Genomic DNA, 15,772 nt, shown 5'->3' with positions numbered 1-15,772 from the left:
GGCTTCTCCAATGTGGCTGGTGAGCGCACAAAATTTCGTCTCACCGCCTGACGATATTCTGCCAGAAATAAGTTCACGAGCTGGTTTCTGAGACGATACTTTTCACCCCATCGTCAAGGAAGGCATGCCCTTCCCCAATCGCTCGCCATGACGAAAAGGAAGGCTTCAGAGGCTGTCCTCGTCTCGGAACCTAAGAGGTCCAAGATTGACGACCCCGAAGCCGCCGGCACTGGTACGCACATATCTGGCAATTGGGTGTAAGCCAAGTTTTTTTCTTCTCACTAACATGACGCCCGGGAAGCCCTCAGCGACGATGACTTCGACGACACGGCCAGCAACTCCGCCTCGACAGCCAACGCCGACGCAGAGACGGTTCTGACGGGACAGACCTCCCTCACCACCCGCTCCCGCAAATTCCCCTCGGACCTCAAGACAATTCCCTGCACGTATCCCGACTGCCACAAAACCTTCAACCGTCCCGCCCGCCTAGCCGCCCACTTGCGCTCCCACACCGACGATCGCCCCTTCAAGTGCACCTACCCGGGCTGCGACAAGGACTACCGCGAGGAGAAGCACCTCCGCCAGCATGTCAAGGGCTCCCACACCCAGGAGCGAGCATACACCTGCACACACGATGGTTGCGGCAAGTCGTTCCTGACGGCAACCCGTCTGCGCCGCCACCAGGACGTCCACGCCGGCCAGGAGCGCTTCCGCTGCCGCGAATATCCCCCGTGCAACCAGAGCTTCCGCAAGCACAACACACTGCAGCGGCACATCCGCTCGGAGCACCTGGGCGCCCACGCGTATCCCTGCCAGGAACCCGGCTGCGGCGCCGGTTTCGACTCCCAAGGCGCCCTGCGGAACCATACCCGGCGGGAACACAGCGAGCCGCAGTTCTGGTGCGAAGAGTGCGGCGGCGAGGAGGGCGGCGCCAAGGTCGGCTTCACCTCGTTCGCGCTGCTGCAGGCGCACATCCGCAAAGAGCACCTGAACTGCATCTTTTGCGAGTTCAAGTGCACCGGCCAGTGGGAGCTGGAGCGGCACGTCGAGATGCGGCACTCGGGCATACCTGTCGAGGCCCGCAAGACGATCGCTTGCACCTGGGAGGGGTGCGACAAGAAGTTCACCAAGAAGCACAACCTCACGGTGCATATCCGCACTGCCCACGAAGGATTCCGCGTCGTTTGCGGCGAGCTCGATGTGACGGGCACTGCGGGCTTGGAGGGCTGGTCGAATGAGCAGGGTTGTGGTGCTGGCTTCATCAGCAAGATGAAGCTGGAAGAGCACATTCGGCACGTTCACCTAGGTCTACCGCGACCGCAGCCTAAACTCACCGAGGGGCCGTCAAACCTCATTGACGACATCGCTGGCACGAAGCGAACCATCCAGTGCGCAATTGAAGGCTGCAACGCCCGCTTCATCCGCCACCACGACCTCCAGGTCCATCTTGAGAACCACCCCCCTGCGGCTCCACAGATGGACCAAGTCGAAGCGGCAATCCTGAGTCTGGCGGACACCTCCAGCTCAGAAGACATGAGCGCCGCTCCCTTTGGCGAGAACCGTGAGATGCCGGAGCTGCCCTTGTACGGCATCATACCCGGCGTCACGGACTTCACCGGCGGCGACCAGGGCCAGACCGACGATTTCTGGATCGGTGCCGCAGATGACTTCAACACACCGCCGCAGACGTGGCAAGAGGAGGAAGCTGCCATGCGCGCCCTCATTGACGAAGACTTCACCCGCTTCGTCGATCCGGCGCTGGGAAATATGGCGTAGAAAAAGGACATATGATTTTGACGACGTATTGATACCCGGCCACAGGCCACACCAAAAGTTGATGGATGGGGAATCACTAAAAGTTGTTGCTTTGTCACACATATATGTAAATGAAATCAAAGGAGCTAGGATGTTACGGTCACGAATGTGGTACCTCGAAGTGCGCTAGTGAAATCATTCATTTTCATTGAACCCATAATTGATGTCCCCCTCTATAACGCGCCGCTGGAATGCTGTTCAGCAAGTCGATTGGAACCAAGCCTATGACAGTGAAGCGGTAGTGATGATTCTAACACAATTAAAGCCTTCCGAATCTGAAACCTGCCTTGGTATAATGTATGTATGCCCGTGCCAATCGTAACCAAAAGACAGATCCTGTGACTCCCTGAACCGTTCGAGCATGACTTAAATGCCCAATGCGAAAGCCCGTATGCCGTTAATGCGTAGATGCAATGGCGCCAGTGATACCCAGCAGAGCCATGCCTATGAACCCGAAAAATATGCAGAGGTTGCGGTTGTGATTCAGGCTGAGCGCCTCTACAAAAAGTTGCAGGCCGACGCTGACCATGATGCCAGCTGTGATGGCAAACATACAGGCGTAAGCTACTGGGGTTGGGCTGATGTGGGTGTGATTAGCGAGCTTGAACCACAACACAGCAATGCCAGCGCCAAGGGGCTGGCTGAGGCCGCCCAGGATGGCGGCCCAGAACATGGCCTTGAGACGACTTCCAAGGGCCATGTACAATGGCAGAGCCATGGCAAAACCTTCGGTAATGTTGTGCACGAAGAGAGCCATGAACACGTTGAAGCCGAGTGACGGGTTAGCGTGGTTCGTGGCGTAGGTGATGAAGCCTTCAGGGAACTTATGAAGCGCAATGGCGATGGAGGTTTGCAGGCCGAGTGACATGAACGCGTTCGTGGGCACATGGTGGTGATGTTGGGCCTCGACATCCTCTTCCTCGCCGTCCTCGCCGTGCGCCTCGTGGTCATGGTCGTGATGATGACTGTGATTGTGGCTGTGACTATGGCTATGATCTTGATCGTGCGCTTCGTGGTCCACGTGATTCCGTGATGGCACGGGCTCTCTTGACGCCGCCCGACTGGTCCGTACCTGTCCACTGATGGGTGAATGGCACTGAGAGTCGCTCTCCTCCAAGTCTGTCAGATCGGTATGGCTGTAGTTATTTGGGTACAGCTGTGCGATGCTGGTTCTCACAATAGTTGGGTGTCTCGAGGAGGCCGCTGAGCGGTTGGCCACATGCTTGAAACATTCCTGGCCGCATGGATCGGAGTACCCAAAGCAAGGGCCCTCCTCATCGCAGTTCGATTTCATGTCATTCATGAAAGATGCGATCCGCTGTTTGACTTGAAGCATAGAGGGTCGCCTTTCCACCGTCGCACCGCGGCTTCGCGATATCCGCGGCGGGTGCGAGTGCGTCGTGTTGAGGGCCAGGGCGCTCCTAGTATGTCCCTTCGGCATCAGGGATCCTCCGTTCTCATGCGCCGTCTCTCCATTGAGCAGAGGCGTGGACTCGGTAGCGTGGCCATTCTTAGTGATGCTCTCCACAAAGGGCCGTCGCGATGATCGGCGACTGCCCGAGTACAAAGACGTCTTTCTGCTCTGGCTGCGTGACCGAGTATCGGCTTCATTGTGTGTGTGGTCACAATCAACCACATGCGACGGCATGTACTGGTGCAGCAGACGGGAGATAACCTGTATACCAAAAAAGCCCCCAACAAAGCAGCCCATCATAATGAAGCCCGCCTTTTGGTCTTGGTAACCATCCTCCTTAAGGTACTGTTTTGATGATGGCAGCATGCTGTTTAACGCAGAGTAAAGCTAGAGACCGGGAGTGGTATTAGTAATAGTTCTGAGGTGTCGCGCATGGGGCTGCTGGAATGACATACCATAACGCCGAAGCTCAAGCTCAAAGAGCTGGCGAGAAAGACATTGCTTTCTTGTATCCTGAAGTTGCGCTGCCCTGGTAGCCATCGTACCAAAATGTCGATGCAAATGACGGACGCGCCTACGATACAAGCTGCCGAGAAACACCAGTCAGCAAGATTTCCACTTCAGACATCCATGGAGTTTTGTCACCTACCAATTCCACTCACGATACTCATGATCCACCCCCTGGTATCGTTGTCGATCTCTGTCGCCTTCATGATGGGCGGCTTGGGCTCAGCGCCTCCAATGGTTGCCTGTTGCGATCGCGATCCTTAGCGCATGTAGCGAAATGGTGTCTCGATGTCTTTCTTGTTGAAGCGCAATTTGTTGGACCCAATTTAGGAAAATCGCCAGAGTCCTAGGTGTGCCTGGGGAACAGGTGCTGGTGTGGCGGCTTCGATTCGTCCTGCAGGAGAGCGGGTGACGTATTGCGGCGCGCAATAGACCCAGACGAGTGGGATATTGGTTCGAGGGTCCCGGGAGACGGGAGCGGATAAGTATGGGGATGTTGTAGATTTCGGGAGAGGCGTTTAGAACCTTGATCGTAGGTAGATTGTCCAAAGAGGTAGGCAAGATAGGGGAGAAGGGATAGGGAAAGTCGAAGAGGTTGCTGGAGGAAGCAAAGGGTATTGTTGTTGGTGGGAGAGTAGTGATGTAGACGGCTGCCAATAAGATGGAATGGGACTGGGCGCTGAGCGGCGTGCTTTCCAGGTTTGCGCTGGGGCCGCAGCCAGAGAGGTGGGGGGCTTCACTGGTGTAAGTAAACTGGGAGCGCTTGCACCATAAGCTTTCCAGCAGCGCGGATTGTACGCAGTAGTGGATTCGGAGGCGCTGGATTTGGCGCTTTCTGGAGCCACTGCGTTGTTTCTGTGTGATGGATCATGGGCGGTAGTGAAGTGGGCTGGGGGCTGGGGCCTTCTGTTGTTCATGACTGGACCGAGGCCATCAAGGTTCTCAAAATTCCTCCTCTAGTACACAAGTCACTCAGCTACTCACGCAAGAAAAGGTCTCACGCCCAAACAAAGCTTGTTTCCCATCCATTCTCTTTTGCATATCTACTTTCCACTTTCCACTTCGGACTCCCCTTGCCTGCGCGTTATCAGTTGGCTGCCGCCCTGCCCTGCCTGCAGCTTGCCGTCTGACCCTCCCCGATCGCAACCCACCTTTTGTCTTTTGTTGCCTTTTGGCGCACAAGCAGGCGATGCGGCTCTTTCAATGAGAGAAAGACGGCGTCGAAGTCGAACTGCATATGTTTCTCCAAAACTTTATTTTGTTCTACAAGGTGCAGTCATTCAGAAGAAAATAGACTGTACACAAAAGATGCACGTTGTCAGCCGCTTTGTTGGGATCCCCCCGGCGGCGAGTCAAGCTGCTGGTCGACAACACACACCCATGGCCTTGGCTTGAGAACCCGGATGGCGCTACATGCCGGGTATCCTCGTACTCCCTCGAGACCCGTGACTCTTTGGCGATGTACGCCAGCTCATTGAAGCCGCCCGAAGCGCATGCTAGGGAGATGCCAACACATGTGAAAGGAGGGAAGACTGCTGCTGTTTTGACGGCTGTCGTTATTTTAGGTAGGGACCATGGATCCAAAGAAACTTTCTGAGCATCGCAGGGTCTTGCCCAGACCGCGAATCGGAGGCTGGCATTTTGTCATCCGCTTTTTTTTGGGGGCATGGAGCCTCGTCTCTCGGTGAAGCGACTGCACGCTCACCGAGGCCAGCCCCATTCCAGCCCCTCAGCCTGCACCCCGAAATCCTTCCAATCCTCATCCCCGCCTTCGCACCTGCCAGCTGTCGGCAAATGCTCGGGACATCTGCAGCGGAAGCCCCACACGAGCTCCTCCTTCCGATCGGCGGCCCTGGAGAAGTGAGATCGGTGCAGTCGGCGGACCAAGCGCCGTCGCAAGCCCAAAATTTTATCCAGCTCCGAGCTCCAAATCCCCGTCCCGTGAAGAACCACAACTGAGACATCCACCACACCACCACCAGGTCAGATCCACGTGCCCTTCCTTCCAACACCCGTGGTCGTCGCTGTCATAACCGCCTGACGCTGGCGCCCGGTTTCCGTTCTCCTTTCCTCCTACAAACTACTTTTCGAATCCCCTCAGAATACCGGCCGCGACCCAGCCCGCCATGTCGAAAGCAACATCCATCGCCCTCGTTGCGGCTCTAGGCGCGGGAGGCGGCGCCGCCGTCACAGCAGCCATGTACGGCCTCCGCTCCAAGCAGCCCGCCACCGACGCGCCCATGACCGCCGCGCCCTCAACAAACGCCTTCACCACCGCTCCCACCGTCCCCGTCCCGGGCGCCCAAGTCTTCGACAACAAAGCAAACCCCAACGTACCCCTGCCGTCGGCGCCCCCGCCAATCCCCGGCGCCATCCCCGGCGCCATCGTCGACCCCGCCGGCCTCTTCCAGTACGGCTTCCCCGGCCCCGTCGCCGACCTTGCGCCCCGCGAGGGCCTCATCTCGAGCTTCGACCGCCGCACACGCAACCCCCACTGGGTCGTCGAGCACATCACCCCCGCCTCCCTCGCCCAGAAGGGCGGCGACCGCAAGGGCAGCACCTTCCTCGAGGACCCCTCCGTCCCCGAAAAGTTCCAGGCCAAGCTCAAGGACTACTTCCGCAGCGGCTACGACCGCGGCCACCAGGTCCCCGCCGCCGACTGCAAGTGGTCTCAGCGCGCCATGGACGACACCTTCTACCTCACAAACATGTGCCCCCAGGTCGGCGACGGCTTCAACCGCGACTACTGGGCCCACTTTGAGGACTTCTGCCGCCGCCTGACTTCGCGATACCCCTCCGTCCGCATCGTCACCGGCCCGCTGTACCTCCCGAAGCGCGACCCCGTCGACGGCAAGTGGTACACAAAGTACGAGGTCATCGGCAACCCGCCCAACGTCGCCGTGCCGACGCACTTTTACAAGGTCATCTTCGCGGAGGACGGCAAGGCCGGCGGCAACGTCGCCATCGGCGCCTTCGTTATGCCCAACGCTGTGATCCCCAACGAGAAGCCGCTCTCCGACTTCGAGATGCCGTTGGAGGCCGTCGAGCGCGCCGCCGGTCTGGAGTTTGCGTCAAAGCTGGCTCCGCAGCGTCGCAGGAGGCTGTGTAGCGAGGCCTCGTGCGCCATCATCGTGAGGGACTACGCCGACAGGCAGAAGGCCTTCACCAAGAAATGAGAAGGGCTGCTGTTGGGTTGAGAACACATCAAGGCGAGCGCGGGAGTTTGCGATCTAGAGGTCTGCATTCTCCAGGGCTATGGGGGAAGTCGCCCATCTGAAGAAGTTCCATTCATGTCTGTACATTTACCCTCGGAGAGAGGAGCACAAACGAGGAAACCCATCTGGGGAACATCGCAGGATAGCATCTGAGCGGGACCGTAGGGCGTGTGGTTTGCTGGCGGCGACACATACATGTACACTAGATAGGCCCGACGGCTAGACAGTTGATTGGACTGCCACTACATCACAAGCGATCTTTTTCAAACTGGATATGGGCAGTCTTGGTTGGGGAAACTAACACGCATGATCCGCAAGCCATTTTGCTGTCATGTTTGTGGAAGTGCTGCATGCATGGCAGTATCTTCCACCCGGCGTAATAATTCTTCAGGCCGGAAGACAATACTGCGCCAGTATCCTGTTCTCTTGTCAGGTTAGCGTGGAGAGATAATACAGTTTGAAACACAGCGAACGATCAAACGAGACATCCGGGCAAGCATGTGTTATTTAACTTTGTTTATAACACTAGGGTATCACCACTGCCCTTCTCCCTTTTCGTATTTACTATTCTCACACCAAGGTGACTGTCCAATTTGCAGTTGTTGGTTACGCCTGGGATCTGTCCTGGGATTTGTCCTGAGATCTTTCCTTGGACCTTTCCTTGGATTTACTTAAAGATCTGCCCTGAGTACTGCCACGTGACTAACGAATTCTCGTATAGTTGCCGCGTCGCTGCTCCGCCTTGAGACTCTCCTCCTGACTGGGCAAAGGAGCTCTCCTGCCCCCGCGGTCGTGCCCGTTAAGGTCAGCTCCGGGCGGCGGCATAGGCATGGGAGGGAATCCGGGTGGTGTTACAAAATTTGGCGGCGGGACCATACCGGGAGGGAAACCGCCGGGCGGTGGAGGAGGGAGCGTGCCTCCGGCCTTCTGGATCATCTCGGCGATCTTTGCAAGGTCGGCAGGATTGCTCGGGTCTATGCCACCAGGCAGTTGGATAGGCGGTGGCGGAGCCCCGTTCAGGCCAGGCAAGCCTGGTAGAGGGAACGGCAGCGGCGGGGGAGCTCCACCGTTTGCGCCAACGCCTGGGATCATCGGTGGTGGCGGTACCGGAGGCCCGCCAGCGCCATTCGGTGGCATAGATAGACCGGGCAGGCCAGGCAACCCAGGCAAGCCGAGGAAACCAGGGACAACTGGCTGCTTGAGCGGCATCTTCTGGTCGACGAGGCCGTCCATTTCGTCCTCCATCTCCTGCTCCTCTTCTTCCTGTCTTTGGCGACGACCTCCGCGACGGTCCCAGGTTCCTTGAGCCTCGGCCGCCGCCTCTCCGATGTGATACCTGTCCTGGAAGACGTCGGAATCTCCCGGCCGCTTTCTGGACCAGAACCTGGTGATACGGTCGTTCGAGCCAGAAGCCAGGATGTGACCAAGCGGGTGCCAGTCCAGAGACCAGATCGCGAAATCGTGTGCGTATGGGACCTTATGAGCTGGGTAGATGGTCTGGGCGCTAGTTGTGGTTGGGTCCGAACTGTCGTACGGGGCGATGGTGGTGTGGCCAGCTGGCGTGTTCGGCTCGTCTAGGATGTAATGGTATAGAGAGCCATCGTGTCCACCAGTGCTAAGGAAATTCGAGTGAACGGGATGCCACGCGATGGTTGAGATGTCCTTCTCGTGTCCCTTCAACAAGCAAATGTCTCGCATCATTCGGAGATCGAAGACGCGGGCAGTTTGGTCTCTTGCTGAGGTTGCAAGGCAATCTCCTTGAACTCGCTCAAAGAGCGTCTTGGTAATCGTGTTCTTATGGCCGTGAAGCGTCGTCAAGCAGCGGCCGGTTCTCGGATCCCACAGCTTAACCACGTGGTCTTTTGAACCCGACACCAACAAACCTTTGGTGGGATGCCAATCACAACTCTTGGCGTCCCAGCCGTGCCCCTTGAGAACCGACTCTTCGACTCCACCTGCGAAGTCAAAAATCTTCAATGTCGAGTCGTCGCATGCCGTGACGAACTTGGAATCGTTCGGGCTGAAGGCGAGGTCTCTGATCGGGTCGTTATGTGCAGCAATACTCTGAAGGTTATTAAAGTTAGGCTGCCAGTACTTGACGCTGCCGTCGTGGTCCGCGGAGATGAGCCAGTCGTCGTTGTGAGAGTATGCTAGCGCTCTAATGGCGGAGTCGTGAGCCTGCATGATGGTCTCAAAGTTGAATCCGGTGCCGTTCCATAATGTGAATTCTCCGCTGGAGGAAGCCGTCAAGAGACGGCGGCCTTCTGGTGTCCATCGGACGACATTGATAGGATGTTTGATCTTGTTCAGTGATGAATGAAGGTGCTTCACGGGTATCGAATCACCAGGATCTGTTCTTCTGGCTGAAGGAGGTGTGAACTGAGATATGTTAGCAGGCTTATGAAGTTATGAGAGATGCAATACTGACATCGACGATGAAGCTCGCACTTGGCCTCTCAGCCTCGCCAGTGTAGACATCTCCGTCTGCCGGCGCGCGATTGCGCATCCAGTGTGCGACGGTTGAGCCATAATCTGTTACGGGACCTGAACACGGTGTCAGCGGTTCTGCTAAAGCATCTGGTCTGTCTCAAGTCTCCACGTGAGCCTGACGGAGAGATGATGCCCTGCACGTGTCCGCAATCCACGCAAGTTCAAACATTCCCATCATGCACCGAGATTGCGATTTCGTCGAAGAGGGCAACTCACGTCGTCCTCTAGCTCTAATAAAGCCTCCGTCCTGACCGTCTCCTGGCGGCCCTCGCCTGTCGTGATGATCCCCACGAGGATCGTAGGCCATCTTTAAAATCCCATGCGCTGACACGTGCAGTAAAGAAATGCGGTCTTGTGGAGCGTGGTTATACTAGTCCGAAGTCGATTGCTATTTCTGTTGCAACCTGGCACGTTTAGGTGGTGATGGATGCTTCCTGCTTGACGGTGATCCACGAGGCCGTCGCCAATCACTGAAAATGACCGCGACGCGTGCACGGGCCCGATCCATTCTCTCGAGATCACATGACCTTGAGGCTGATTGAGCTGGAGCCAAGGTCGAGAAGGTACGTACCTCCCTCGTGGCTTCTGTGGTGTCACATAATACTGGTGGTGGCGTGCGTTAGCTTCACGGTTTGTCTTATCGGCGCCAACTGCCTGCTTATCCGGGCCAACATCGGGCCTGATGCTTCCATTTTTATATTCTCCGAAGTCTTCTTCTTCAGACCACGTTCTATCGTCGACAGAATGAGGTGATAATTAGGTACGGCCCATGACCCATCGTTTTTTGCCTAGCCGCAAGAAATGCCATGCCGCGACCCCTTCATTTTGGCATGTGATAGAGTTCAGCCACGGCTCCCTCTTCAATTTCTCTCATGGACGCCCCACGAAGCCCCGTGTCCCACCACTCAGAGCTTCCACGGGGATCGCCGTCGCTATCCGTGGAGCCGTAGCACCCCTGGAGCGCATGCATGCCGCTTTTCTCGTCGTAGCGTTAGCTCCCAGCAAGGTGATTTGGCCCGGCTGCCCGCTGTTGCTGCCAAAGTGCGTGCTGCAAATGCAATCCAGACCCGAGGACCTTGGCTGCCGTGGGTGCTGTCACCTCAGTGGACAGGTTCGGCGACCCTGACATTCTCAAGGTCCCCCCTTCCAATCTTTGCAATCCTTGGGGCCGTGCTTCCATCGGTCCATCCAGTTCGCCAGGAGCTCTCGGCTGTCAACTCCTCTGATCACCCTCATTTGTTTTGCTGTCTCTGAAATTTTGTCTCTCTTCTCCGACTTCGACAAGCCCGTTCTGCACGCCGGCTGCATTCTTGTCGTCAGCGCGCCTCCTGTTCCCTCATTCCTACACGTCGAGCAGCGAATCCCCACGCATCAAGGGCTGATGGCGTCGGCCTAGCCTCCTCCACCTGTTTTCCGCCCCCTTCCCCGAGCGAGCCCAGTGTCTCCCCCTGCCCTGTGCCTTGACGTACCCCCTTCCCTCTTTCTGCTGGCTGCGGCTTCAGATCCCCCCCCTCGCACGCACGACGTGCCCCTCCTCATCCAATCCACGCTCGACGCCAATGCGCTCACCCATCCCAGATAGCTCCCCTCCAAGCTTAGGGAGCTCGGATCGAATCGCAAAAGCGCCGGCCTCTCTGCGTGTCTGCCCTTGGAAACACCGGCTAAGAAGTCAATTGGTAATTTCTTGGCTCCGACCGGCCTTGGTCTGGTGTCTTGCATATTGCTCCGATATCTTATCGTTACGCTTGCCACTCACTCCCTGCATTGCATATACAAAGCTTTCCTCGCCATTAGGTCTCCTCACCCTTTTTAAACTTTCACCCATTCTCCCCGTCGTCATCCACCACTGTGGCACTATTTCCTGTCGTCCTCTGTTCCTCCCATTGCTTCATTCTCGACCGGCCTCAATTGCGCTCAGGACGCATTGCCCGTCATGAACACGGCCACCGTGACGAGCGTCGAGAGCTCAACCATGACCACCACTCTGCGTAACACGAGCAATGGCAGACCCGAGCCGAAGTCCGCCAAGTCGTCCGTCTCCGCCTCCGCTTCCGACAACCAGCGCTCGACCGAGGAGCTGAGGAGAGCGGTCCAACGGAAATACAGACACGTTGCCGCCGTTCACAAGAGCGTTCGCCCTTCCACCCTGAGCCATGACTCCAACGCCGCCCCTAGCTTCCTAGGCTTCAGGAACTTAATGGTAATCGTACTAAGTATGTTCATCGACGACACTGCGGCTTGACGCCCTTGGCTGACTTGATACAGTTGTCGGCAATCTTCGTCTGATGATTGAGAACATCCAAAAAGTAGGCGCACTCCCACAGTAATCCTAGTCACGTCACTGACATGCCGTAGTATGGGGTATTGATCTGTATTGGATGCCACGACTTCCGTAGACAAGATGTGCTTCTTGGCCTGGGCCTCTACGCCCTCATCCCTTGCCATCTGTTCGCCGCCTACCTCATCGAACTGGCCGCTGCTCAACAGGCTAGGGGTCTGAGGGCCAAGTCGAAGGACGGCGCCGCTAGCCCAACGGAAGACCAACGATCTCGGTTCAACGCAACATGGAAGGTCATTGCCTGGATCCACGCCGTGAACATCACTCTCGCCCTGGCCATCACGACATACATGGTGTACTTCCACATCCACCACCCCTTGATCGGCACCCTGACCGAGCTTCATGCCATCATCGTGTGGCTCAAGACGGCCTCGTACGCCTTCACGAACCGAGACCTTCGACATGCCTTCCTGCACCCCGTCAAGGGCGAGCTGGCAGCCATGCCCGAAATCTACGCAAAGTGCCCCTATCCGAACAACATCACGATGGGCAACTTGGGCTACTTCTGGTGGGCGCCCACGCTCGTTTACCAGCCTGCGTACCCGAGAACCGAGAAGATCAGATGGGTGTTTGTCGGCAAGCGCATGGCGGAGGTCTTTGGCTTGAGCGTCTTCATCTGGTTCGCCAGCGCCCAGTACGCTGCCCCGGTTCTGATCAACTCCCTGGACAAGATCGCATCGTTGGATGTGCCCAAGATTCTGGAGCGACTGATGAAGCTCTCCACCATCTCCCTGGTCATCTGGCTCGCCGGCTTCTTCGCCCTCTTCCAGTCATTCCTTAACGCCCTCGCCGAAGTCACCCGCTTTGGCGACCGTTGCTTCTACGAGGACTGGTGGAACAGTGAGAGTCTGGGTGCTTACTGGCGTCTGTGGAACAAGCCCGTATACACGTACTTCAAGCGTCACGTCTACTCTCCCTTGATCGGCCGTGGCTGGAGTCCCAGGGCGGCTCAACTCGCTGTTTTCTTTGCTTCGGCGGTGCTTCACGAGGTTCTTGTCGGTATTCCGACCCACAACGTCATTGGTAAGTCATGTATCAAAACCCGATCGCAGCAAGGAGCTAATCATGACTAGGCGTCGCCTTTGCCGGCATGTTCCTCCAACTCCCTCTCATCGCCCTCACCACCCCGTTAGAAAAGATGCAATCGCCCACGGGCAAGATGATCGGCAATTGCATCTTCTGGGTTTCTTTCACTATTCTCGGACAGCCGTTCGCCGCGCTCATGTACTTTTACGCCTGGCAGGCCAAGTACGGCAGCGTGAGTAGACAGATGGCCTGCGCGAGAAGTTCTTAGACTGTTTAATTATAAAGACGAGGGCCGGGAAGGCGCTCACCCGTCATTTCTCATGTATCTTATCTACTGGGTTATAGAAAAAAATATAATACTGGCGCTGTTTTGACACCATCTTACACATAATGACACACTTGACGAATACGTCCATCCCATCATCCGCAAAACGGAATCAATGTCCCGACGCGCTTGCGGTACTGGACATAGTCGTCGCCGAAGAACCTAATCAGGAGCTCCTCCTCATGGCGTATCCTCTTGGAGAAGAAGAACCACAGCACGCCCGCGTAGCCGAGCAGGGAGACGACGTTGCCCATGACCAGCTGGGTTCCGATAGCCCACCAGAAGAAGCCAAAGTAGGACGGGTGTCTGAACCACGCGTAGATGCCGGCCGTGACGAGCCTGTGCGACTCGGTCTTGTAGTGCTGCACGGTGTGGTTGAAGCTCTCGCCAGCGGTGATCATGGCCATGGAGCGCACCGTCTGCCCGACGACGACGAGGGCCAGCCCCGCGGCCATGAGCAAGTGTCTCGAGCCAAAAGGCGCCCAGACGGAGTCCCTGAAGAGGACGTTCGTGAGGAGGCACTCTGCGAAGGCGGTGGCGTGGGCGATTGCGTAGGCGGGCCAGTTGGCGGTCAGGAGGAAGGCGTGGATGGTAGCCTGCGGCGTGTTGAAGGCGGCGGTCGTCCAGAACTCGAGGAAGTGGAAAAGGGAGAGGGCGGCGAGGAAGAAAGGGAGGCGCCAGAGCGGGGAGGCGGTCGTCGTGAGGATGAGGGCGGTGGAGAGGAGGCCGGTGAGGAAGGCCGCGCCGAGGCAGAAGGCGCGGAGGGCGATGCCGGCTAGGGATTTGCGCTGGTGGGGGTAGAATTCCTGTCCCACGGGCGCGGGTGTGCCGGGAGCAGGCGCGGGGCGGGAGTCGCTGGGAAGAGAGTCAGTTTCTGGAGATGGTGATGATGATGGGGTGTCATCGTGGTGGTGGTTCAATAAGCTGGGAGGGTCTTGGTAGAGGGGGTTCACGTGTCTGCGGGAGGACATCGTGATGGTGGGGTTTTGGTGTTGAGGGGTCGAGGAAAGGGTTGCATGTGCTGTGCGGGAGCAGAGCCGTCCAGGGGGTGAGAGCAAGGCAGGTAGGTCAGGGTCTGAGGACGGAGATTTCACGGCGAGATCGGGGCGGGTACGAAGGGAGCACGGGACCAAGGGAGGTGGAGGGGGCCTGGGGCTGCTACTTACACCCGACGAAAGCTTGTCATTGTGCGTATGTCGTGTGCCTCGTTGGCGAGAGCTAGCTAGCTTGCCTCAACGATCCGATGTCAAGAAGGAGGAGGTGGTGGTAGTGGTGGGTGTCGGCACTCGACGGTTTAGAATCCGCCTTAGACTGGGGGCCGCGGGACGCGGGGACGGTAGGAAGAGGCCGTGACACTTTGAGGACAGGTACCTGATGGTCAGGTCAGGCAGGGGGGTTGGCAGGGACGGAGAAGGGTGGCGGGCGGCTCTAGCTCCTTGTGTCCGTCATTCCATGCATGAACGACCTCGATCTGTACCTTTCGAGTGCGTATGGATATCCTCTTTCTATTCGACAATCCTGTTCAGCCCTAGTTCAAAGCGTAGAGAGAGAGAGAGGTGTTGTGAGTGAGTAATCGCCCGCTTCTGGCACTGCAACTGTGTCGAAGAGCTGGTGGAAGTCTGTTCCCTGCAGCGGGCGGATTCGGTTGCGCTGTAATGCTCGGATCTTGCGACGTGGAGGCTCAAAAAAAATGACAGAGTGGACAGCAAAAGAGGATCAGCAGAGATGGACCAAAGAGAGGGAAAAAAGGGGGGACTCGACGTTGGAGTTTGTGGAGAGAGTCGGCATGCAAAAAGGGACTCCGAGGTCCCACTTCAGCCTGGGCAGGCGGACTTTGTCGTTGCATTCCCTCTTTCAGTGAATCCCACAAGGACAAACGCCGTCTCCGGTGACCACTTCGGTGAGGGAAACGGTAATAAACAGTGGGTGTGCACTGCGTGTTTGGAAGTCTGGAGGACAGGACGGGTGGGACGGGTAAGGCCAAGCGCCCAGCGCGGGCCGAAGGTCAGGGGCGGATGACGCAAGTGCGTGGACCTTTACTCTATTCTGCCCCCATCAGTCGTCGTCTGTGTCTGTCTGTCGCTGCCGTGTGGCTCCATGTCTCCTGCGGTCTTCGCTGCTGATGCTGCCGCCGCTCTAGTTTTTGCTTCCAGGTTTCCATGCTGTACATTGCGCTTTGGGCCCTTGGCCAGGGAGAGCACGGAAAGCAACAGGTGCAGGCAGCATGTCGCCGCCTAGTCGTAAGCACCTGGGCTCTCGTTATTTTAGGGTGTTCGGGCTCACCGACACTGACGCTGGACCTGGACTTTTGCTCTTCTTCTGATCATGGGTACACTTTCGAAGAGCAGATAGACTACTGTAGCTCGAAACGGCCGGCAAATAACTCCCGAGATCTTTGTCACACTGCGGTGTTTAATTCTTTTTCTGGCGGGGGAGTAAAAAAAGAAAAAGGGAAAACAAGAGACAAATCTGTCATAGGGCTGGTTTCGGTCTCTCGTGTTTGGTTTCTGTTTCTTCTCTCCGTTTACACAAAAAGTTGTTGTTGGTCCCTTTATCTCTTGGAGGTTCTATTTCTGCAACCCGATCTACACCACCTATCTGCACCGCATATCTCTCTCTCCATCTTGGCTTGCTCCGCCTGC

At 57.1% G+C, this 15,772-nt stretch overlaps 6 protein-coding genes across 6 annotated transcripts; 3 read left to right on the top strand and 3 right to left on the bottom strand.

The window, feature by feature from the left end:
- Window positions 1-147: 147 nt before the first annotated feature.
- On the top strand, window positions 148-1,776 carry COL26b_005605 (uncharacterized protein; the record flags this gene model as incomplete). Its single annotated transcript, XM_053178446.1, has 2 exons — window positions 148-232; window positions 302-1,776. 2 exons carry the CDS (start codon window positions 148-150, stop codon window positions 1,774-1,776), a joined length of 1,560 nt encoding a protein of 519 aa, XP_053037649.1.
- A 436-nt stretch (window positions 1,777-2,212) lies between these two features.
- COL26b_005604 (uncharacterized protein) lies at window positions 2,213-3,942 on the bottom strand (the record flags this gene model as incomplete). Its single annotated transcript, XM_053178445.1, has 6 exons — window positions 2,213-2,780; window positions 2,888-2,934; window positions 2,993-3,574; window positions 3,685-3,753; window positions 3,808-3,815; window positions 3,879-3,942. 6 exons carry the CDS (start codon window positions 3,940-3,942, stop codon window positions 2,213-2,215), a joined length of 1,338 nt encoding a protein of 445 aa, XP_053037648.1.
- A 1,920-nt stretch (window positions 3,943-5,862) lies between these two features.
- NUC1 (nuclease) lies at window positions 5,863-6,912 on the top strand (the record flags this gene model as incomplete). Its single annotated transcript, XM_053178444.1, has 1 exon — window positions 5,863-6,912. One exon carries the CDS (start codon window positions 5,863-5,865, stop codon window positions 6,910-6,912), a length of 1,050 nt encoding a protein of 349 aa, XP_053037647.1.
- A 741-nt stretch (window positions 6,913-7,653) lies between these two features.
- On the bottom strand, window positions 7,654-9,748 carry PAA1_2 (Polyamine N-acetyltransferase 1; the record flags this gene model as incomplete). Its single annotated transcript, XM_053178443.1, has 3 exons — window positions 7,654-9,330; window positions 9,380-9,483; window positions 9,658-9,748. The coding sequence occupies 3 exons, from the start codon at window positions 9,746-9,748 to the stop codon at window positions 7,654-7,656; spliced, it is 1,872 nt and encodes a 623-aa protein (XP_053037646.1).
- Window positions 9,749-11,374: 1,626 nt separating this feature from the next.
- On the top strand, window positions 11,375-13,073 carry COL26b_005601 (uncharacterized protein; the record flags this gene model as incomplete). The annotated part of the gene is made up of 4 exons (XM_053178442.1): window positions 11,375-11,654; window positions 11,707-11,747; window positions 11,797-12,802; window positions 12,853-13,073. The coding sequence occupies 4 exons, from the start codon at window positions 11,375-11,377 to the stop codon at window positions 13,071-13,073; spliced, it is 1,548 nt and encodes a 515-aa protein (XP_053037645.1).
- Window positions 13,074-13,225: 152 nt separating this feature from the next.
- On the bottom strand, window positions 13,226-14,101 carry COL26b_005600 (uncharacterized protein; the record flags this gene model as incomplete). The annotated part of the gene is made up of 1 exon (XM_053178441.1): window positions 13,226-14,101. One exon carries the CDS (start codon window positions 14,099-14,101, stop codon window positions 13,226-13,228), a length of 876 nt encoding a protein of 291 aa, XP_053037644.1.
- Window positions 14,102-15,772: the final 1,671 nt, after the last annotated feature.

This window comes from Colletotrichum chrysophilum (genome assembly GCF_026319265.1).
Source record: "Colletotrichum chrysophilum strain AFK26 chromosome Unknown scaffold_38, whole genome shotgun sequence".
In the NCBI taxonomy this organism is placed as follows: Eukaryota; Fungi; Ascomycota; class Sordariomycetes; order Glomerellales; family Glomerellaceae; genus Colletotrichum; species Colletotrichum chrysophilum.
This window is presented reverse-complemented; position numbering and strand designations above follow the sequence as displayed.